Source organism: Trichomycterus rosablanca, chromosome 12 (genome assembly GCF_030014385.1).
Source record: "Trichomycterus rosablanca isolate fTriRos1 chromosome 12, fTriRos1.hap1, whole genome shotgun sequence".
Classification (NCBI taxonomy): Eukaryota; Metazoa; Chordata; class Actinopteri; order Siluriformes; family Trichomycteridae; genus Trichomycterus; species Trichomycterus rosablanca.
This window is the reverse complement of record NC_085999.1, coordinates 11,074,459-11,090,736: the sequence shown is the minus strand read 5'-3', so window position 1 is coordinate 11,090,736 and position 16,278 is coordinate 11,074,459. Positions and strand designations below refer to the sequence as shown.

The following is a 16,278-nucleotide window of genomic DNA, read 5'->3' as shown; positions in this document are numbered from 1 at the left end:
GTCTTGATGAGCTGGCTCCTTTGAGAACCAAATTTGTTTCATTTAGTCATTCCGCACCATGGTACACAATTGAGCTTCACCAAATGAAATCCCGTAAACGCCAGCTTGAAAGACTTTATAAGAAAACCGGTCTAACAGTACATTATCAGATTTATTCTGATTATCTTCAACATTACAAAGACGCTCTTACGGCAGCCCGATCCACTTACTATTCCGAACTCATACATGCTGGATCAACAAATCCTAAGACTCTCTTTTCCACAATAAATAAACTTCTCAAACCAGTTGACAATACTACCAATTCCTTTACAGTTGACAAGTGTAACTCTTACCTCTCATTTTTTCAAACAAAAGTTGAGAATATCCACAATTTTCTGACAGTTTCCCCTGTCATCTCTGTTTCTCCGCCTATCTCATCTCAATTTATTACTCAGCCTCTGTCTCAGTTCTCACCTGTGTCTCTTTTGGACCTATCTGAGATCTTAACAGGGATGCGAAGCTCCACTTGTGTTTTGGATCCTGCTCCATCCAAACTTGTTAAGGGTTGTTTTCCAGTTATCTCATCACTTATCACAGAGATAATCAATTCCTCTCTTAGTTCTGGCTCAGTCCCTCAATCACTCAAATTGGCTGCTGTTACTCCCATACTTAAAAAACCTGGACTTGACTCTAACATTATGAGTAACTTTCGGCCCATTTCCAATCTTCCATTTCTGTCGAAAATACTGGAACGTGTTGTTGCCTCACAGCTCAAAGATCACCTAAATTCCAATAATCTATTTGAATCATTTCAGTCTGGTTTCCGCCCCCAGCACAGCACTGAGTCAGCCCTCCTCAAAGTCACAAATGACCTTCTTCTTTCCTCAGACTCTGGACAAATTAATATTCTCGTCCTCCTTGATCTTACTGCAGCTTTTGACACCATTAATCACTCCATTCTTCTGTCCCGCCTTGAATCCTCTGTCAACATCACTGGTACTGCCCTTTTGTGGTTAAGGTCATATCTCATAAACAGACAACAGTTTGTTAATATCAACAATTGTAGTTCTGCCATTGCTCCACTGTCCCAAGGCGTTCCCCAAGGCTCAGTGTTAGGTCCCCTTTTGTTTATTCTTTATATGCTCCCCCTTGGTGACATCATACGTCGGCATGGTTTACATTTCCACTGCTATGCTGATGATATTCAGCTTTACATCTCCTCCAAATCCATTAATACTGAACTTCACTCCACTCTGACAAATTGCATCACTGAAATGAAATTGTGGATGAAAGCTAATTTCCTCAAATTAAACTGTGAAAAATCAGATATGATCATCGTAGGTCCTACAACCCTGGCAAAAACCACAAAAAATTTTCAAATTACCATTGATAATGACACTTTGTCTCCGTCTTCTAACATCCGAAATCTTGGTGTAATTTTTGATAGCAACCTCTCTTTTGACCGCCATGTAAATCACATCACCAAAACTGCTTTCTTTCATCTAAAAAACATAGCACGTCTACGTCCATCACTCTCCTTTTCTGCCGCCGAAACCTTGATTCATGCTTTTATTACATCCAGAATTGATTATTGCAATAGCATCCTTTATGGTACATCTAACAAAATACTAAAAAAACTTCAGTATATCCAGAATTCAGCTGCTCGCCTCCTTACTCATACTCGCTCCCGTGATCATATTACACCTGTTCTACAAAAACTTCATTGGCTTCCCGTTGCTCAACGCATTCAATTCAAAATTCTTCTATTCACTCACAAAGCTCTCCATAATCAGGCCCCATCCTACCTCACCGACCTGCTCCATCAGCACATTCCCTCCCGTAGCCTTCGCTCTTCTGAGGCTAACCTACTGTCCATACCCTCTAGGACCAAGCACCGGACCTGGGGTGACAGGGCCTTTTCCATAGCTGCTCCATCTTTATGGAATGCTCTCCCCAAACACCTACGAGATTGTCCTGACCTGTCCAAATTCAAGTCACTTCTCAAAACTCATCTATTCAGAGTGGCATTTAACTTGTAACAACACAAAATAAATGCTTTTATTTTTGCTATTCTTTTTAATAGTTTTTATACTTAGATCACGACAGAAATGTGAAGTCCTAGATCCTAAAACTTGTAAAGTTTTCAGTTTCCTGATTGCATGTAAATCTGTCCTGTTTCTGTCTAATTTTAAGAAATTGTTCTATATTTGTTGTTCTCTCTCATAATTTAGCTAATTTTTAATGAACTGTCTTATGCTGCTCTCTTTGTTTTTATCTTAATTATTCTTGATGTTGATGTACTATTTTGATTTTGTACTATGATTTGTATGGTGTATGTACGTATTTGTTTTGATTATTTGTCTTATGTAAAGCGTCTTTGAGTATCTTGAAAAGCGCTATATAAATAAAATGTATTATTATTATTATTATTATTACAAAGTGCTTCTATATGGTAAGTGGAGCTGATAAAATGGACAGTGAGTGTAGAATTAAGGGGGTGGTTTTAATGTTATGGCTGATCGGTGTATGTGTACATTTTTATTTTAGAATAGAGTTTACTTTAAACACAACTGTTCATGAATTAGTAACTGTCAACATATCACTTTTATATACAGACTTTTGGAATTTCCTCTTTGCTCATGTTTCCAGCAGTGTTTAGACTAGTAGTATAATGTCTTCCAGTTCATACTGTACACATCTGATGCTAACTAAACACAGGGTTTTAAATTACAAATAACAGCTGGAATGGTTAAGATTGCAGATGCAGAAAATATATAGGACTGGACTATGGAGCACTGAGGGACACTATCCATCATTACATTATCACCCTGTGGATCATCTGAGAGCAGAAGAAAGGTCTAGAATACAAAGGGAACACTAGACATGACCAAGCAGACTGCACTGAACTTCACAAATCACTCTGGAGCATCTGCTGTTTTCCTCTGTAACAGTAATGATGATAAATGTTCTAATGAAAGGGAGCCATGGTAAACAAGACTATGCATTCAGAAAAAAAAAATACCTTTTAATTTTTCAGCCAGCAGGCCTGCCTCATGCTCTGAGTAGTGCATTATGGGAGGGGGCGAGGGAGGTAATAAACGATCTTCATGGATTTTGCGACGGTGCCGTTCTTCTCGTGCCAGTAACCTCTGTTTGCATTCCCACTCATACAAGTCATCCCTCGCCTGTGCAAAGTCCACATGGATGCGACCTGAATCCTTCTTATCAGTGCTGGAACCGATGCGCATCCGATAACCTGAAGAAACACACATCAGTCTTTACTTATATCACAATACAAAATGAATGTAACTCAAAAGTCATTATACAGATACACTAAGAGAATCAATAACATTGATTGCCAGCCTGCTTACTTGGATGATGTAAACAAAAGCTGTATCACATACAACATATCGTGTGCTACAGTGCAGCGGGTCTTAACCTTTATTCTCTTAGACCTCCCCTGTATCCGGGACCCCCTTGACACAAGTTATGATCTCATTCTTACACTTTCAGCGAGGATTACAAAAGGTTTTGCGTTTTTTCTCATGGAAATTTCGATAAATCCTTGATGAAGGTAATTACCTTGGTATTTTCTGATTTTGGTCGATGTAGTGGGTTTACTTATGATAAACTGGTGGTATAAGCTTCCTCAACTTGGTCTGTTTCATTGGGATCTGCAGTTAACTGTAGGCAGTTGTAGCTTAGCGGTTAAGGTACTGGACTAGTAATCCAACGATTGTTGGTTCAAGCCCCACCACTGCCAGGTTGTCACTGTTGGGCCCCTGAGCGAGGCCCTTAACCCTCAATTGCTTAGACAAAATACTGTCACGGTACTGTAGGTCGCTGGATAAAAGCATCTGCTTAATGCCGAAAATGTAAATGGATCTACTTCTACAACTGAATCGGAATCATTTGTAGTTGCAGTTCATTGACTTTTGCACTTTTGAGGTGGGCGAATCAAATATTTGTCCTTTTCCAAAGATCCACTGTAAGCTATAGGCAGTTTAAAGTAGATTTATATGACATCACAGGAGGTCTCCCGTCCCATCACATGATTTTTACTCCCCTCGATCAAATGCATGAGATCCCTTCCTCTAGGCTCACTGAGGCCCTGTAGTTGGCCCCAGCCCTCTGGTTGAGAACCACTATACCGCTATAGTTATAAGAATATCAACGACTTTACTGGTATAGACCTAATCTTATATACTTTTTTTTATGTTCTATAGAGTACAGAATTATGCAGACTGGGTTGCAGCTGATATTATGGCTGTTGTGATTTTGAACCAAGCTGATTGTTTATCAAATGCTGTAAATGTACTTTATGACATTTGGCTACTATTAAATAAAGCTGAAAGTCTGATGTGATGCAGTATCACCTAGTTAACTGGCCTGTTATTATGTGATGGTAGAAGGGAATGAAGCCATTTCTAAAATGCATATTCACAAATATTTATATTTACATTGAATGGGGTATGGGGGGTTTGACAAAATGTACAAAGAAAAGGAAGAGCGACAGATCATAAAATGGCCAATGAATGTCTGTACAGTATATGTGCAACCAATAAAGTGGCAGATGAGTGTATACGCCTTAAGTGAATTCTTTACATTTTTTACAGATACTCTTCATATGCATCTGCCCAGCACATGCAGCAGACCTAGCTGTACAAATCAACCCACCAGACAGATAAATGGTCTTGTCCACCATGAACTCCTCACAAAATCGAATGTGGCAGAAGTTTTTCTTGCTCTTGCGGATAGCAATGATTTCACCACACTGGTCAAACACCTCTCGGATAATCTCTTCACTTGCATTCTCCGGGAGTCCACCAACAAACACTGTTTTACAGCCAGGAGGCCGCTCTCTGGTGGACGGAGGTGGCAGATCTGCGGGATACACACAGAGAATCAAACACAAACTTTACTCTTTTTGTTGATTGAAATGTTTTGCATTTGTTGAGGCACAGAACAGTAGGACTTCTTACTGGGGTTCTGGGGGAAGAGTGTACAGCTCTTGCAGTGGATGATCTCTTTGATTACAGGTAGCTCAGGCTGCACAGGTGGTGGAGGCACCAGACTGATCCCTGCCATCATGGGGTTGATGGGTGCAATAATGCCCAGGTTAGGGTCAAAGGCCCGAATGCAGATGGAATCTAAAGGACAAATATATAGTAAAACATAACTTTTAAGAACAAGATATTTAAACCAGTATAAGAATGGTAAGTATGCCACATTAATAGGATGATCAAGCTGGTAAAACAAGCACAATACCGCAACCAGCAAAAAAAAAAAAGAAAAGAATAGTTACTTTTCCATTGCATTTCCAGTACACTAAATCATACTTCATACAGATGTGTAAATCTAAGATGTAAATGCTATATATATACTGTATATCATAAACAGCAAAAACGTACTTGGGCTGGAACAGTCCCGTAAAAACACAACATGTGACTAACACTGGCAGCAGCAGCTTTAGCCAATAAGCAAAAAGAAATCAGCTTATTTATGGCAATTTATACAATAAATATTGTATTCACAAGGAAGCAGAATTATCTGACTTTTTATTGTATGTGTGTGTTAAAGAAGACTTTAAGACAGTAAAAAATCAGTTTTAATCTTCTATCAAAGAACTTTTTACCAGGCAGTGATCTTAAAATTGTACATATTAAATGTAGTGTTGCCGCTCCGGTGACGCAGCGGTAAAAACAAACGTCAGCGCACCAGAGCTGGGATTTCGAATACATCGTATTGAATTTCAGCTCTGCCATCCGGCTGGGCTGAGCGGCCACATGAACAACGATTGGCCTGTTGTTCATAAAGAGGTTGTTCATAAAGATTGCATAAAGTCGGATAAGGACTCCTCGTAACTGGTGCACTACGACCTCTGCTGGCTGATTGATGGCGCCTGCACAGAGGTGGGGAAAGAGTGCGGATCAGGGTGTGTCTCTCCGTACACAAGGCTGATTCACATATATGCACTTGCCTAATGTGGGTGACAAAATGCATACGCCTGCTGCCCACATGTCGAAGGGGGCGTGGATTAGTTTCAATCTCGTCAAATCAGAGCGGGGGTCGGCATTAGTGGAAGCTTGACGCAATCGGCCAATTGGACACGCTAAAAAGTCGGGATGAAAAGGGGAGAAAATGCATAAACAAAATGTATTAAAAAAAATTTGTGTCCTTATTATCAGTAGAACAACTCTAATGGAAAAAATATACTGCATCCAGTGAACCCAGAATCATTATTGTTATTATTATTATTTTAAAGAATAGGTTGGAAACCTGCTATATATCACTACGTCAGAATTAATGATTTAAATGTGATTTTCTTATAATAAATGTATGCACAATTTCATTGATTTTGTTAAGAATTTAAGGCTAATGTCACTCTCTTTAAAAGCCAGTCTTGCAGACCATGGGTACAGCTAACAACATTACAAATCATTTATTACATTATTAAATGTTGGATGCTAGACCTGATATGCTAGTAATAATGAAATGTGAGCTTCAGCGCATTCATAAATTCTAATAACTCCCTTTCTCACACACAGAAGAAATAGCTCTTATTTATTTTTTATATCATCTTTTCATCCAAGGATTCGAGAACTATGCGTTCCCGTAGCCCAAGGTTACTCATTTGCTGCCAGAAGCATGAAGGAATGGTTTGTTATGCCATTTTTTTTCTTTTTCCACTGATATTAGAGCCAAGCTTTTAATCTTCGCCACAGGAAACAGCTGTCTGTAATTATCTGAAAGGTAGGATGTCATCAATCAGAGGACTCCAAAAATACCACTATCAGACATTTTTGCCAACAACATATTAATTTTATTAAAAAAAACCTTGTTCAACTGTGATATTTAGAAGAGCTTTAGCAATATTAAATCTGTGCAATACATAATTATCTGGAGCAAGTCATGAGTAAATTCCAATAGCAACCAAATAATCTGCTGCCACCAAAGCAGAGAACATCCATGTGTGCAAACATCCAGATAAAACTGCAGTTTAAATGCCTGTATTTTTTTCTCTGCACAATAATGCCAAAATAGACAGACAGACAGACAGACAGACAGACAGACAGACAGACACTTTATTTATCCCGAGGGAAATTATTGATAAGGCCAATGGATGGATGGATGGATGGATGGATGGATGGATGGATGGATAGATAGATACTTTATTAATCCCAAAGGAAATTAGGGCTTCAGTAGCAAGTTACATAGATCAAAAGTAATAGTACACACTATAACATTTACATTTTCAGCAGACGCTTTTATCCAAAGCGACTTATAACTGAATGCAGTTTGAGCAAGGACCTTGCTTAGGGGCCCAACAGTGGTAGTGGTAAGGCTTGAACCGGCAACCATATGATTACTAGTTTAGTATCTTAACCACTGAGCTACCACTGCCCATAAATATTCACATTATACAAACAAGTACTTCCATAATCATGACAACAACAGGGTCTGTGGGTACATATGGAGGTGTTATTTCAGTATACATCGTAAGGCTGGTATAGATTGTCAATAATATATACATGACCATTTTTGGTCATTTTTTATTAGAAGAAAATGCTGTATAGTGTCAAAGCCCTATTGTCTTTGTCATGCATGGGAATACCTCAACTCCTCAGAGGCCAGTTAAGTAACTGAGCCAGCACAGTGGCACAGCTGGTACATTAGAGCCGCTCATTCATTCATTCATTCATTCATTCATTCATTTATTCATTCATTCATTCAGTGTCTGTTTTACCACTTGCTTCATCCTATTCAGGGTTGCAATGGGTCTGAATTATTGTGTGAAAAACAGAAAATATCAAACACACACACACATTCACATACACACATTTACACTTATGGTAATTTAAGCAGCTTTAATTAACCTGACCTCATGTCTCTGACTTTGGAAGAAAACCAGATCACCCAGAGGAAACCCACATAGACAATCAAAGTAAACACACAAACTTCACAAAGAAAGGACCCAGACTGCTCTACATGGGAATCAAACCCAGGACCTTCTTACTTCTTACCGCTCCAGTGCCGCACAGCAATAAGATTTGCAGGAGCCTAAATTCAACCTCAATTCTGGTCATTGTCTAGGTGAAGTTTTGCATGTTTTTTTCATGAAGAAGATGTTGGGTTTTTTGTTGTTTTTGCACTTCCCGAAGAACTTATGGGGCTACACCCCATACGTGTTTATTTGGTGTCAGGAGCACTGATCACTTTGAAATATGTTAGTTCCAATTACGTTACTTGTTTTGCTGCAATTATGTAAACTAAGCAGTTAACACTTTAAGTTCAGCCACACATACAGTGTATCACAAAAGTGAGTACACCCCTCACATTTCTGCAGATATTTAAGTATATCTTTTCATGGGACAACACTGACAAAATGACACTTTGACACAATGAAAAGTAGTCTGTGTGCAGCTTATATAACAGTGTAAATTTATTCTTCCCTCAAAATAACTCAATATACAGCCATTAATGTCTAAACCACCGGCAACAAAAGTGAGTACACCCCTAAGAGACTACACCCCTAAATGTCCAAATTGAGCACTGCTTGTCATTTTCCCTCCAAAAAGTCATGTGACTCGTTAGTGTTACTAGGTCTCAGGTGTGCATAGGGAGCAGGTGTGTTCAATTTAGTAGTACAGCTCTCACACTCTCTCATACTGGTCACTGAAAGTTCCAACATGGCACCTCATGGCAAAGAACTCTCTGAGGATCTTAAAAGACGAATTGTTGCGCTACATGAAGATGGCCAAGGCTACAAGAAGATTGCCAACACCCTGAAACTGAGCTGCAGCACAGTGGCCAAGATCATCCAGCGTTTTAAAAGAGCAGGGTCCACTCAGAACACACCTCGCGTTGGTCGTCCAAAGAAGCTGAGTGCACGTGCTCAGCGTCACATCCAACTGCTGTCTTTGAAAGATAGGCGCAGGAGTGCTGTCAGCATTGCTGCAGTGATTGAAAAGGTGGGGGGTCAGCCTGTCAGTGCTCAGACCATACGCCGCACACTACATCAAATTGGTCTGCATGGCTGTCACCCCAGAAGGAAGCCTCTTCTGAAGTCTCTACACAAGAAAGCCCGCAAACAGTTTGCTGAAGACATGTCAACTAAGGACATGGATTACTGGAACCATGTCCTATGGTCTGATGAGACCAAGATTAATTTGTTTGGTTCAGATGGTCTCAAGCATGTGTGGCGGCAATCAGGTGAGGAGTACAAAGATAAGTGTGTCATGCCTACAATCAAGCATGGTGGTGGGAATGCCATGGTCTGGGGCTGCATGAGTGCAGCAGGTGTTGGGGAGTTACATTTCATTGAGGGACACATGAACTCCAATATGTACTGTGAAATACTGAAGCAGAGCATGATCCCCTCCCTCCGGAAACTGGGTCGCAGGGCAGTGTTCCAGCATGATAATGACCCCAAACACACCTCTTAGACGACCACTGCTTTATTGAAGAGGCTGAGGGTAAAGGTGATGGACTGGCCAAGCATGTCTCCAGACCTAAACCCAATAGAACATCTTTGGTGCATCCTCAAGCGGAAGGTGGAGGAGCGCAAAGTCTCGAATATCCGCCAGCTCCGTGATGTCGTCATGGAGGAGTGGAAAAGCATTCCAGTGGCAACCAGTGAAGCTCTGGTAAACTCCATGCCCAGGAGAGTTAAGGCAGTTCTGGGAAATAATGGTGGCCACACAAAATATTGACACTTCAGGAACTTTCACTAAGGGGTGTACTCACTTTTGTTGCCGGTGGTTTAGACATTAATGGCTGTATATCGAGTTATTTTGAGGGAAGAATAAATTTACACTTTTATATAAGCTGCACACAGACTACCTTTCATTGTGTCAAAGTGTCATTTTGTCAGTGTTGTCCCATGAAAAGATATACTTAAATATCTGCAGAAATGTGAGGGGTGTACTCACTTCTGTGATACACTGTATATGCATACAGAATTGCACACCACTATCAAAGGATTAAATTGTGACCTTTAGGTATGACTTAGACCTTAAGCTTAGTTCATTTAAATGTAACTACTAAGTATTTAGTTGCTATTTCAAGATAAATAAATAATAGTGGGAAAATGATGTATAAGAGTTGATTGTGTGCACAGTATTAGAATTAATATATATATATACAGTATATATACAGTGTATCACAAAAGTGAGTACACCCCTCACATTTCTGCAGATATTTAAGTATATCTTTTCATGGGACAACACTGACAAAATGACACTTTGACACAATAAAAAGTAGTCTGTGTGCAGCTTATATAACAGTGTAAATTTATTCTTCCCTCAAAATAACTCAATATACAGCCATTAATGTCTAAACCACCGGCAACAAAAGTGAGTACACCCCTAAGAGACTACACCCCTAAATGTCCAAATTGAGCACTGCTTGTCATTTTTCCTCCAAAATGTCATGTGATTTGTTAGTGTTACTAGGTCTCAGGTGTGCATAGGGAGCAGGTGTGTTCAATTTAATAGTACAGCTCTCACACTCTCTCATACTGGTCACTGAAAGTTCCAACATGGCACCTCATGGCAAAGAACTCTCTGAGGATCTTAAAAGACGAATTGTTGCGCTACATGAAGATGGCCAAGGCTACAAGAAGATTGCCAACACCCTGAAACTGAGCTGCAGCACAGTGGCCAAGATCATCCAGCGTTTTAAAAGAGCAGGGTCCACTCAGAACAGACCTCGCGTTGGTCGTCCAAAGAAGCTGAGTGCACGTGCTCAGCGTCACATCTAACTGCTGTCTTTGATAGATAGGTGCAGGAGTGCTGTCAGCATTGCTGCAGAGATTGAAAAGGTGGGGGGTCAGCCTGTCAGTGCTCAGACCATACGCCGCACACTACATCAAATTGGTCTGCATGGCTGTCACCCCAGAAGGAAGCCTTTTCTGAAGTCTCTACACAAGAAAGCCCGCAAACAGTTTGCTGAAGACATGTCAACAAAGGACATGGATTACTGGAACCATGTCCTATGGTCTGATGAGACCAAGATTAATTTGTTTGGTTCAGATGGTCTCAAGCATGTGTGGCGGCAATCAGGTGAGGAGTACAAAGATAAGTGTGTCATGCCTACAGTCAAGCATGGTGGTGGGAATGCCATGGTCTGGGGCTGCATGAGTGCAGCAGGTGTTGGGGAGTTACATTTCATTGAGGGACACATGAACTCCAATATGTACTGTGAAATACTGAAGCAGAGCATGATCCCCTCCCTCCGGAAACTGGGTCGCAGGGCAGTGTTCCAGCATGATAATGACCCCAAACACACCTCTAAGACGACCACTGCTTTATTGAAGAGGCTGAGGGTAAAGGTGATGGACTGGCCAAGCATGTCTCCAGACCTAAACCCAATAGAACATCTTTGGGGCATCCTTAAGCGGAAGGTGGAAGAGCGCAAAGTCTCGAATATCCGCCAGCTCCGTGATGTCGTCATGGAGGAGTGGAAAAGCATTCCAGTGGCAACCTGTGAAGCTCTGGTAAACTCCATGCCCAGGAGAGTTAAGGCAGTTCTGGGAAATAATGGTGGCCACACAAAATATTGACACTTCAGGAACTTTCACTAAGGGGTGTACTCACTTTTGTTGCTGGTGGTTTAGACATTAATGGCTGTATATTGAGTTATTTTGAGGGAAGAATAAATTTACACTGTTATATAAGCTGCACACAGACTACTTTTCATTGTGTCAAAGTGTCATTTTGTCAGTGTTGTCCCATGAAAAGATATACTTAAATATCTGCAGAAATGTGAGGGGTGTACTCACTTTTGTGATACACTGTATATATATATATACTGTATATATATATATATATATATATATATATATATATATATATGTATATATATATATATATATGTGTGTGTAAATTTAAAATAGCATACATATAATATAATATAATAGCATATATAATAGCATATATAATATAGCAGTGGGTGTGGCTGAAAAACTTGATGTCAATAATTAGGATAAGTGTCCACATACTTTTGGCCATACATTTATATGTGTGTGTGTGTGTTTGTGTGTGTGTGTATGTGTGTGTGTGGACAAAAGTATGTGAACACCAATCCTAATTATTGACATTTTTCAGCCACACCCACTGCTAACAGGTGTAAAAATAAATTCTATTAAATAAATTACATGGTTTCAACCTGAATGTGATCCTGTTTACAAAGCAAGGTTTAAAAAGCTTTGACAAACTTGGTGTGAAGGAAGCAGCCTGCACAGATCCCAACTGGTTGTGTGAGACTGCCTGACCACACACATTTTTGTAACAAAATGGGTACAAATTCCCTCTGACCCATTCCAAAATCTTGTGGAAAGTCTTCATTTTAATATTCGCAACACTATAAACTCGGACAAATAAGCTGACAACACTCAACCTTATTTGCTCAGGAATACGCTGCAGTCTTATGACTCATAAAGTACCCACAGACAAACTGCACATGTTTATGTGAACAGAAATCCAACTGAGCTCTAAAAAATTTCTTGTAAATTGCTAGAATCACTTTTCTTTTTTTTCTGCTTTATTATATGTACTGGTCACCAGAAGCTAATCTTAGTCACTTTAATGAAAAGCACCCAGTAGCAAAATCCTCAAATATAATTTAAATGTAAGCCTTTTCAAATAATATCCTTTCCATAAATATGCATGATCCTTGGTATCTGCTCATGCATTTTAATCTCATTTTAATTTGCTTAAATCCCCCATGCATAATAGCAATTCCAATGTGCTACGAAGTCAGCAAAAGCTTCATTTGTATAAGACACCACGGTAAACGCAGTTAAAGCACTAAACATGTTATGTGAAGAAATGTAATTATAGAGCTCCCCATCATTCAATAGCTACCTGCCCTGTCCACTTAATGGGGAGGCTTGGAAAGGGGTGCGGGTGTATGGATTGGGTTTTTGCTGTCCCCTGACAATAAGCATGGACCACATGGCAGCCCCCCCTGAAAGTCCACTTTGGAATAATTAAGCATTTTTAGCATACAGTAGCTTTTTGGCACAAATTAGCACCCACTTTTTTATTTCTTCTGTTTCTGTTTCTTTCAAATCAAGACAGTTTTTAATGTGGATCAAAATGCTGTTTTTTTAAATAAGTGGAATAAGGCAATATTGACATAATGCAAATAACAACCAGGACAGAAGACAGGAAATGTTTTATAATAATTAGTGGTTTTATAAATGCAGAGGTTTATTTGTTAAGCACAATATGTTAAAGTTATTACAATTAAATGGATTGGGGTAAGTGTAGAATAAAATAACATATTGATGTTTTAGTGGTAGCTCAGCGGTTAAGGCACTTGACCGGTAATCTGGTTCAAGCCCCACCACCACACAGTAGCCACTGTTGGGCCCCTGAGCAGGGCTCTCAACCCTTAATTGCTCGAATTGTACTCAATGATAATTGTAAGTCGATTTGGATAAAAGTGTCTGCTAAATGCCAAAAATGTAAATCTGAATCATTTGACACATTGGGTACCACACAGCCTCATGGCTCCTGGGGTCCTGGATTTGATCCTTACTTCCATTCACTGTCTGTGAGGAGTTGTCCATATTTCTACAGGTAATATGGTTTCCTTTTACTTTGGCTATTCCTCATTGCCCTTAGATGTAAGCAAGTTTCTGGAACCTGCTGGACCCAACACAATGTGGACCATGATGAAGTGAAGGATAAAGTCAAAGAGGGCAAATGGAAAAAACTCATTTAAAAAGCATTTAGCAGACGCTTTTATCCAAAGCGACTTACACAATGAGCAATTGAGGGTTAAGGGCCTTGCTCAGGGACCCAACAGTGGCAACTTGGTGGTGGTGGGGCTTGAACCGACAACCTTCTGTTTACTAGTCCAGTACCTTAACCACTGAGCTATCACTGGCCCGATAGATGACCAAATACAGTTAAAATCTAATGGAAAAGTCATAAAAAAGTTAAACTGACTTTAAATATTGATTCGCCTCTTAATGTCCACGTAGCAGTTGGAAAAACAGTGTAATATTTGGCAACAATGAGGTCTAACGTAACCGACCCCTATAACATATACACATATCCCAGTTGAACCGCCGCTTCAAGGAGTGTCCCAAGTAATCATTTAGCTATCATGGATTCATCTTGATTAAAGAAAGTTTGGAATGTTTTATAGTGATTGCTTTAGCGGTTAACCACCCATTCGCTCATCAGTTATGGTTTCCACAGTAGGTGCCAAAAAAAGAAAAACTGCTGTCAAGACACCAACACCTTTCCGAATGTTTAACTGAACCCAGTGAGAGCTTTAGCAGGCCTGAGACAATGAAGCAGTGTGTGCCTCCAGAGCTCTCCAGGGCAGCAGCCTTTTCCAGAGCTGCAACAACTAGGTCTTCAATAAAAAAATTAAACTCAACAGACTGGAACACAGTTTGACATAAAATCCAATGTCTAGCATTACTTCTTAAGGTCACATATTTGGCTAGGGTGGCTGATGCTTGTGTGGCTTGCTGCAGGGAATATTTGAATCTCCAATGTGGGAAACGAGTGTGGAAATGACTGTGTCTGGTAAAAGAGTTAGATCTAAGATGCCAGACTCCAATCCTGGTGGGCCTCAGAACTATGTTCGGGATACTTTCTTATTTAAACACCTAATTTAGATTACTAGCCAATTATCAAGGTCATCATGGGCTGAATTTGATTCAGATTACAGGCCTATGTGGTCACACCACACTATATCCCAAATTAAAATAGTTTCAGTGGAATTAAACTGGTATAAATACATTGTGCAAGCAGAACTTATGAAGTTTAAATGTGTTAAATGTTTCTGGATATTTGTGTTGCAGACCAGTAACTTAACAGTTTGTCAAGCACAAGAAAGGCGAGGCCTATGTCTAAAAGAATAGAAGCATGGAAGGGGGTCAGTGATGACGTGGGGATGTTTTTGTGCTGCAGGAACTGGCAATATCGACCATGTCACTGGAATCATGGATTTACAAATACCAAGACATTTTTGAGGTTAGGCAAAATTAAACCTTGGTGATAATTGGACTTTCTGGCAAGACAATGATCTTAATCGCACTTCCAAGTCAATCAAAGACATTTTTCATTAAACTCAACCTGTGTTCTCACGATTAAATAGGGTGATGGTATGGATATGAAAAAAAATGGCTGTACCTGACACTAGCTGCTGCCCGGTTAGGCTCATTGGAACAATGCCCAAGTTGTTCATGGCTGTCGCCCAAGCACCTGGGTCTGCCACCGGCACATTGAGGTGAGTCTGTTCTGTACCTAAACCCCCAATTCCATCCGCTGCTGAAAAGGGCAAACACAGAGAACAGGATGGTTAAAAAAGACATAGCTTTGTAAATACTAGATACCTTCTCAATTAGCTCTTAGAGGTGAACAGCTTGACTCAAGACAACTGACAGCACTCTGCTAACACAGATCACCCAGATCATTAGCTCCATTATTAGTCTCTTTAGCATTGCAGGGATATTCTAGACTCTATGAAACATGGATGAAACATTGTATTGTTTAAAAATTTCTCGTTTCCAATGGAAACCTAAAAGAAAACCTGACACATATGTGTTTAAGTAAAAAAGTGGATGAAACATTGTATTGTTTGTATTGATGAAACATTGTAAAAATTTTTTAAACAATACAATGTTTCATCCATGTTTCATAGAGTATAAAATATCCCTGCAATGCTAAAGAGACTAATAATGGAGCTAATAAATAATGAAAGGCTTTGGCACTACATTAGCACTGTGCTGAGTCAGCGTGCATAATTTCAATGCATTGACAGATTGGGGAGTAACTGAAAGAGTAGGTAAGGGATTCATTACCACTGGCCATGGCGACGCTGATGTATCTCTGCTTCTGTTTGCCACTGCTGTCACCAGAGCCCCTGCTCTTCCTGGGTAGCTGGCCAAGATAGTAAGCAGAATTTACAGGTTCATCCCAGCACAGGTTAGAGTCTGTGACAGACACAAATGCAGCTACATTAGTTTGGAAAATCACAGAAAAATATTACAACCCCAAATCAGAAAAAGTTGGGACAGTATGGAAAATGCAAATAAATAGAAGTTAATACAAATACATTTACTTGGACTTTTATTTTATTGCAGACAGTGTGAACCCAAATTATGTCATGTTTTGTCCAGTCAACGTCAATTTAATTTGTTAATGTATGTCCATTCCTGCATTTCAGGCCTGCAACACATTCCAAATAAATTGGGATGGTAAAGCATTTACCACTTTGTAATTTTGTCATTCCTTCTCACAACAAATAAATTACCAAAAGAAACTGACACAT

The 16,278-nt window shown here is 39.7% G+C and overlaps 1 protein-coding gene across 1 annotated transcript in view; it reads right to left on the bottom strand.

The window, feature by feature from the left end:
- The window catches only part of enox1 (ecto-NOX disulfide-thiol exchanger 1), a 40,430-nt gene extending 24,571 nt beyond the window's left edge, over positions 1-15,859 (bottom strand). Inside the window, exons 1-5 of the mRNA XM_063006684.1 lie at positions 15,809-15,859; positions 15,138-15,275; positions 4,962-5,129; positions 4,657-4,863; positions 3,002-3,235 (exon numbers count right to left, since the gene is read on the bottom strand). Of these exons, the coding sequence (XP_062862754.1) occupies positions 3,002-3,235; positions 4,657-4,863; positions 4,962-5,129; positions 15,138-15,275; positions 15,809-15,818 (757 nt within the window). The 5' untranslated portion in view covers positions 15,819-15,859. The remainder of the gene's footprint in view (positions 1-3,001; positions 3,236-4,656; positions 4,864-4,961; positions 5,130-15,137; positions 15,276-15,808) is intronic.
- Between the last annotated feature and the right edge of the window lie 419 nt (positions 15,860-16,278).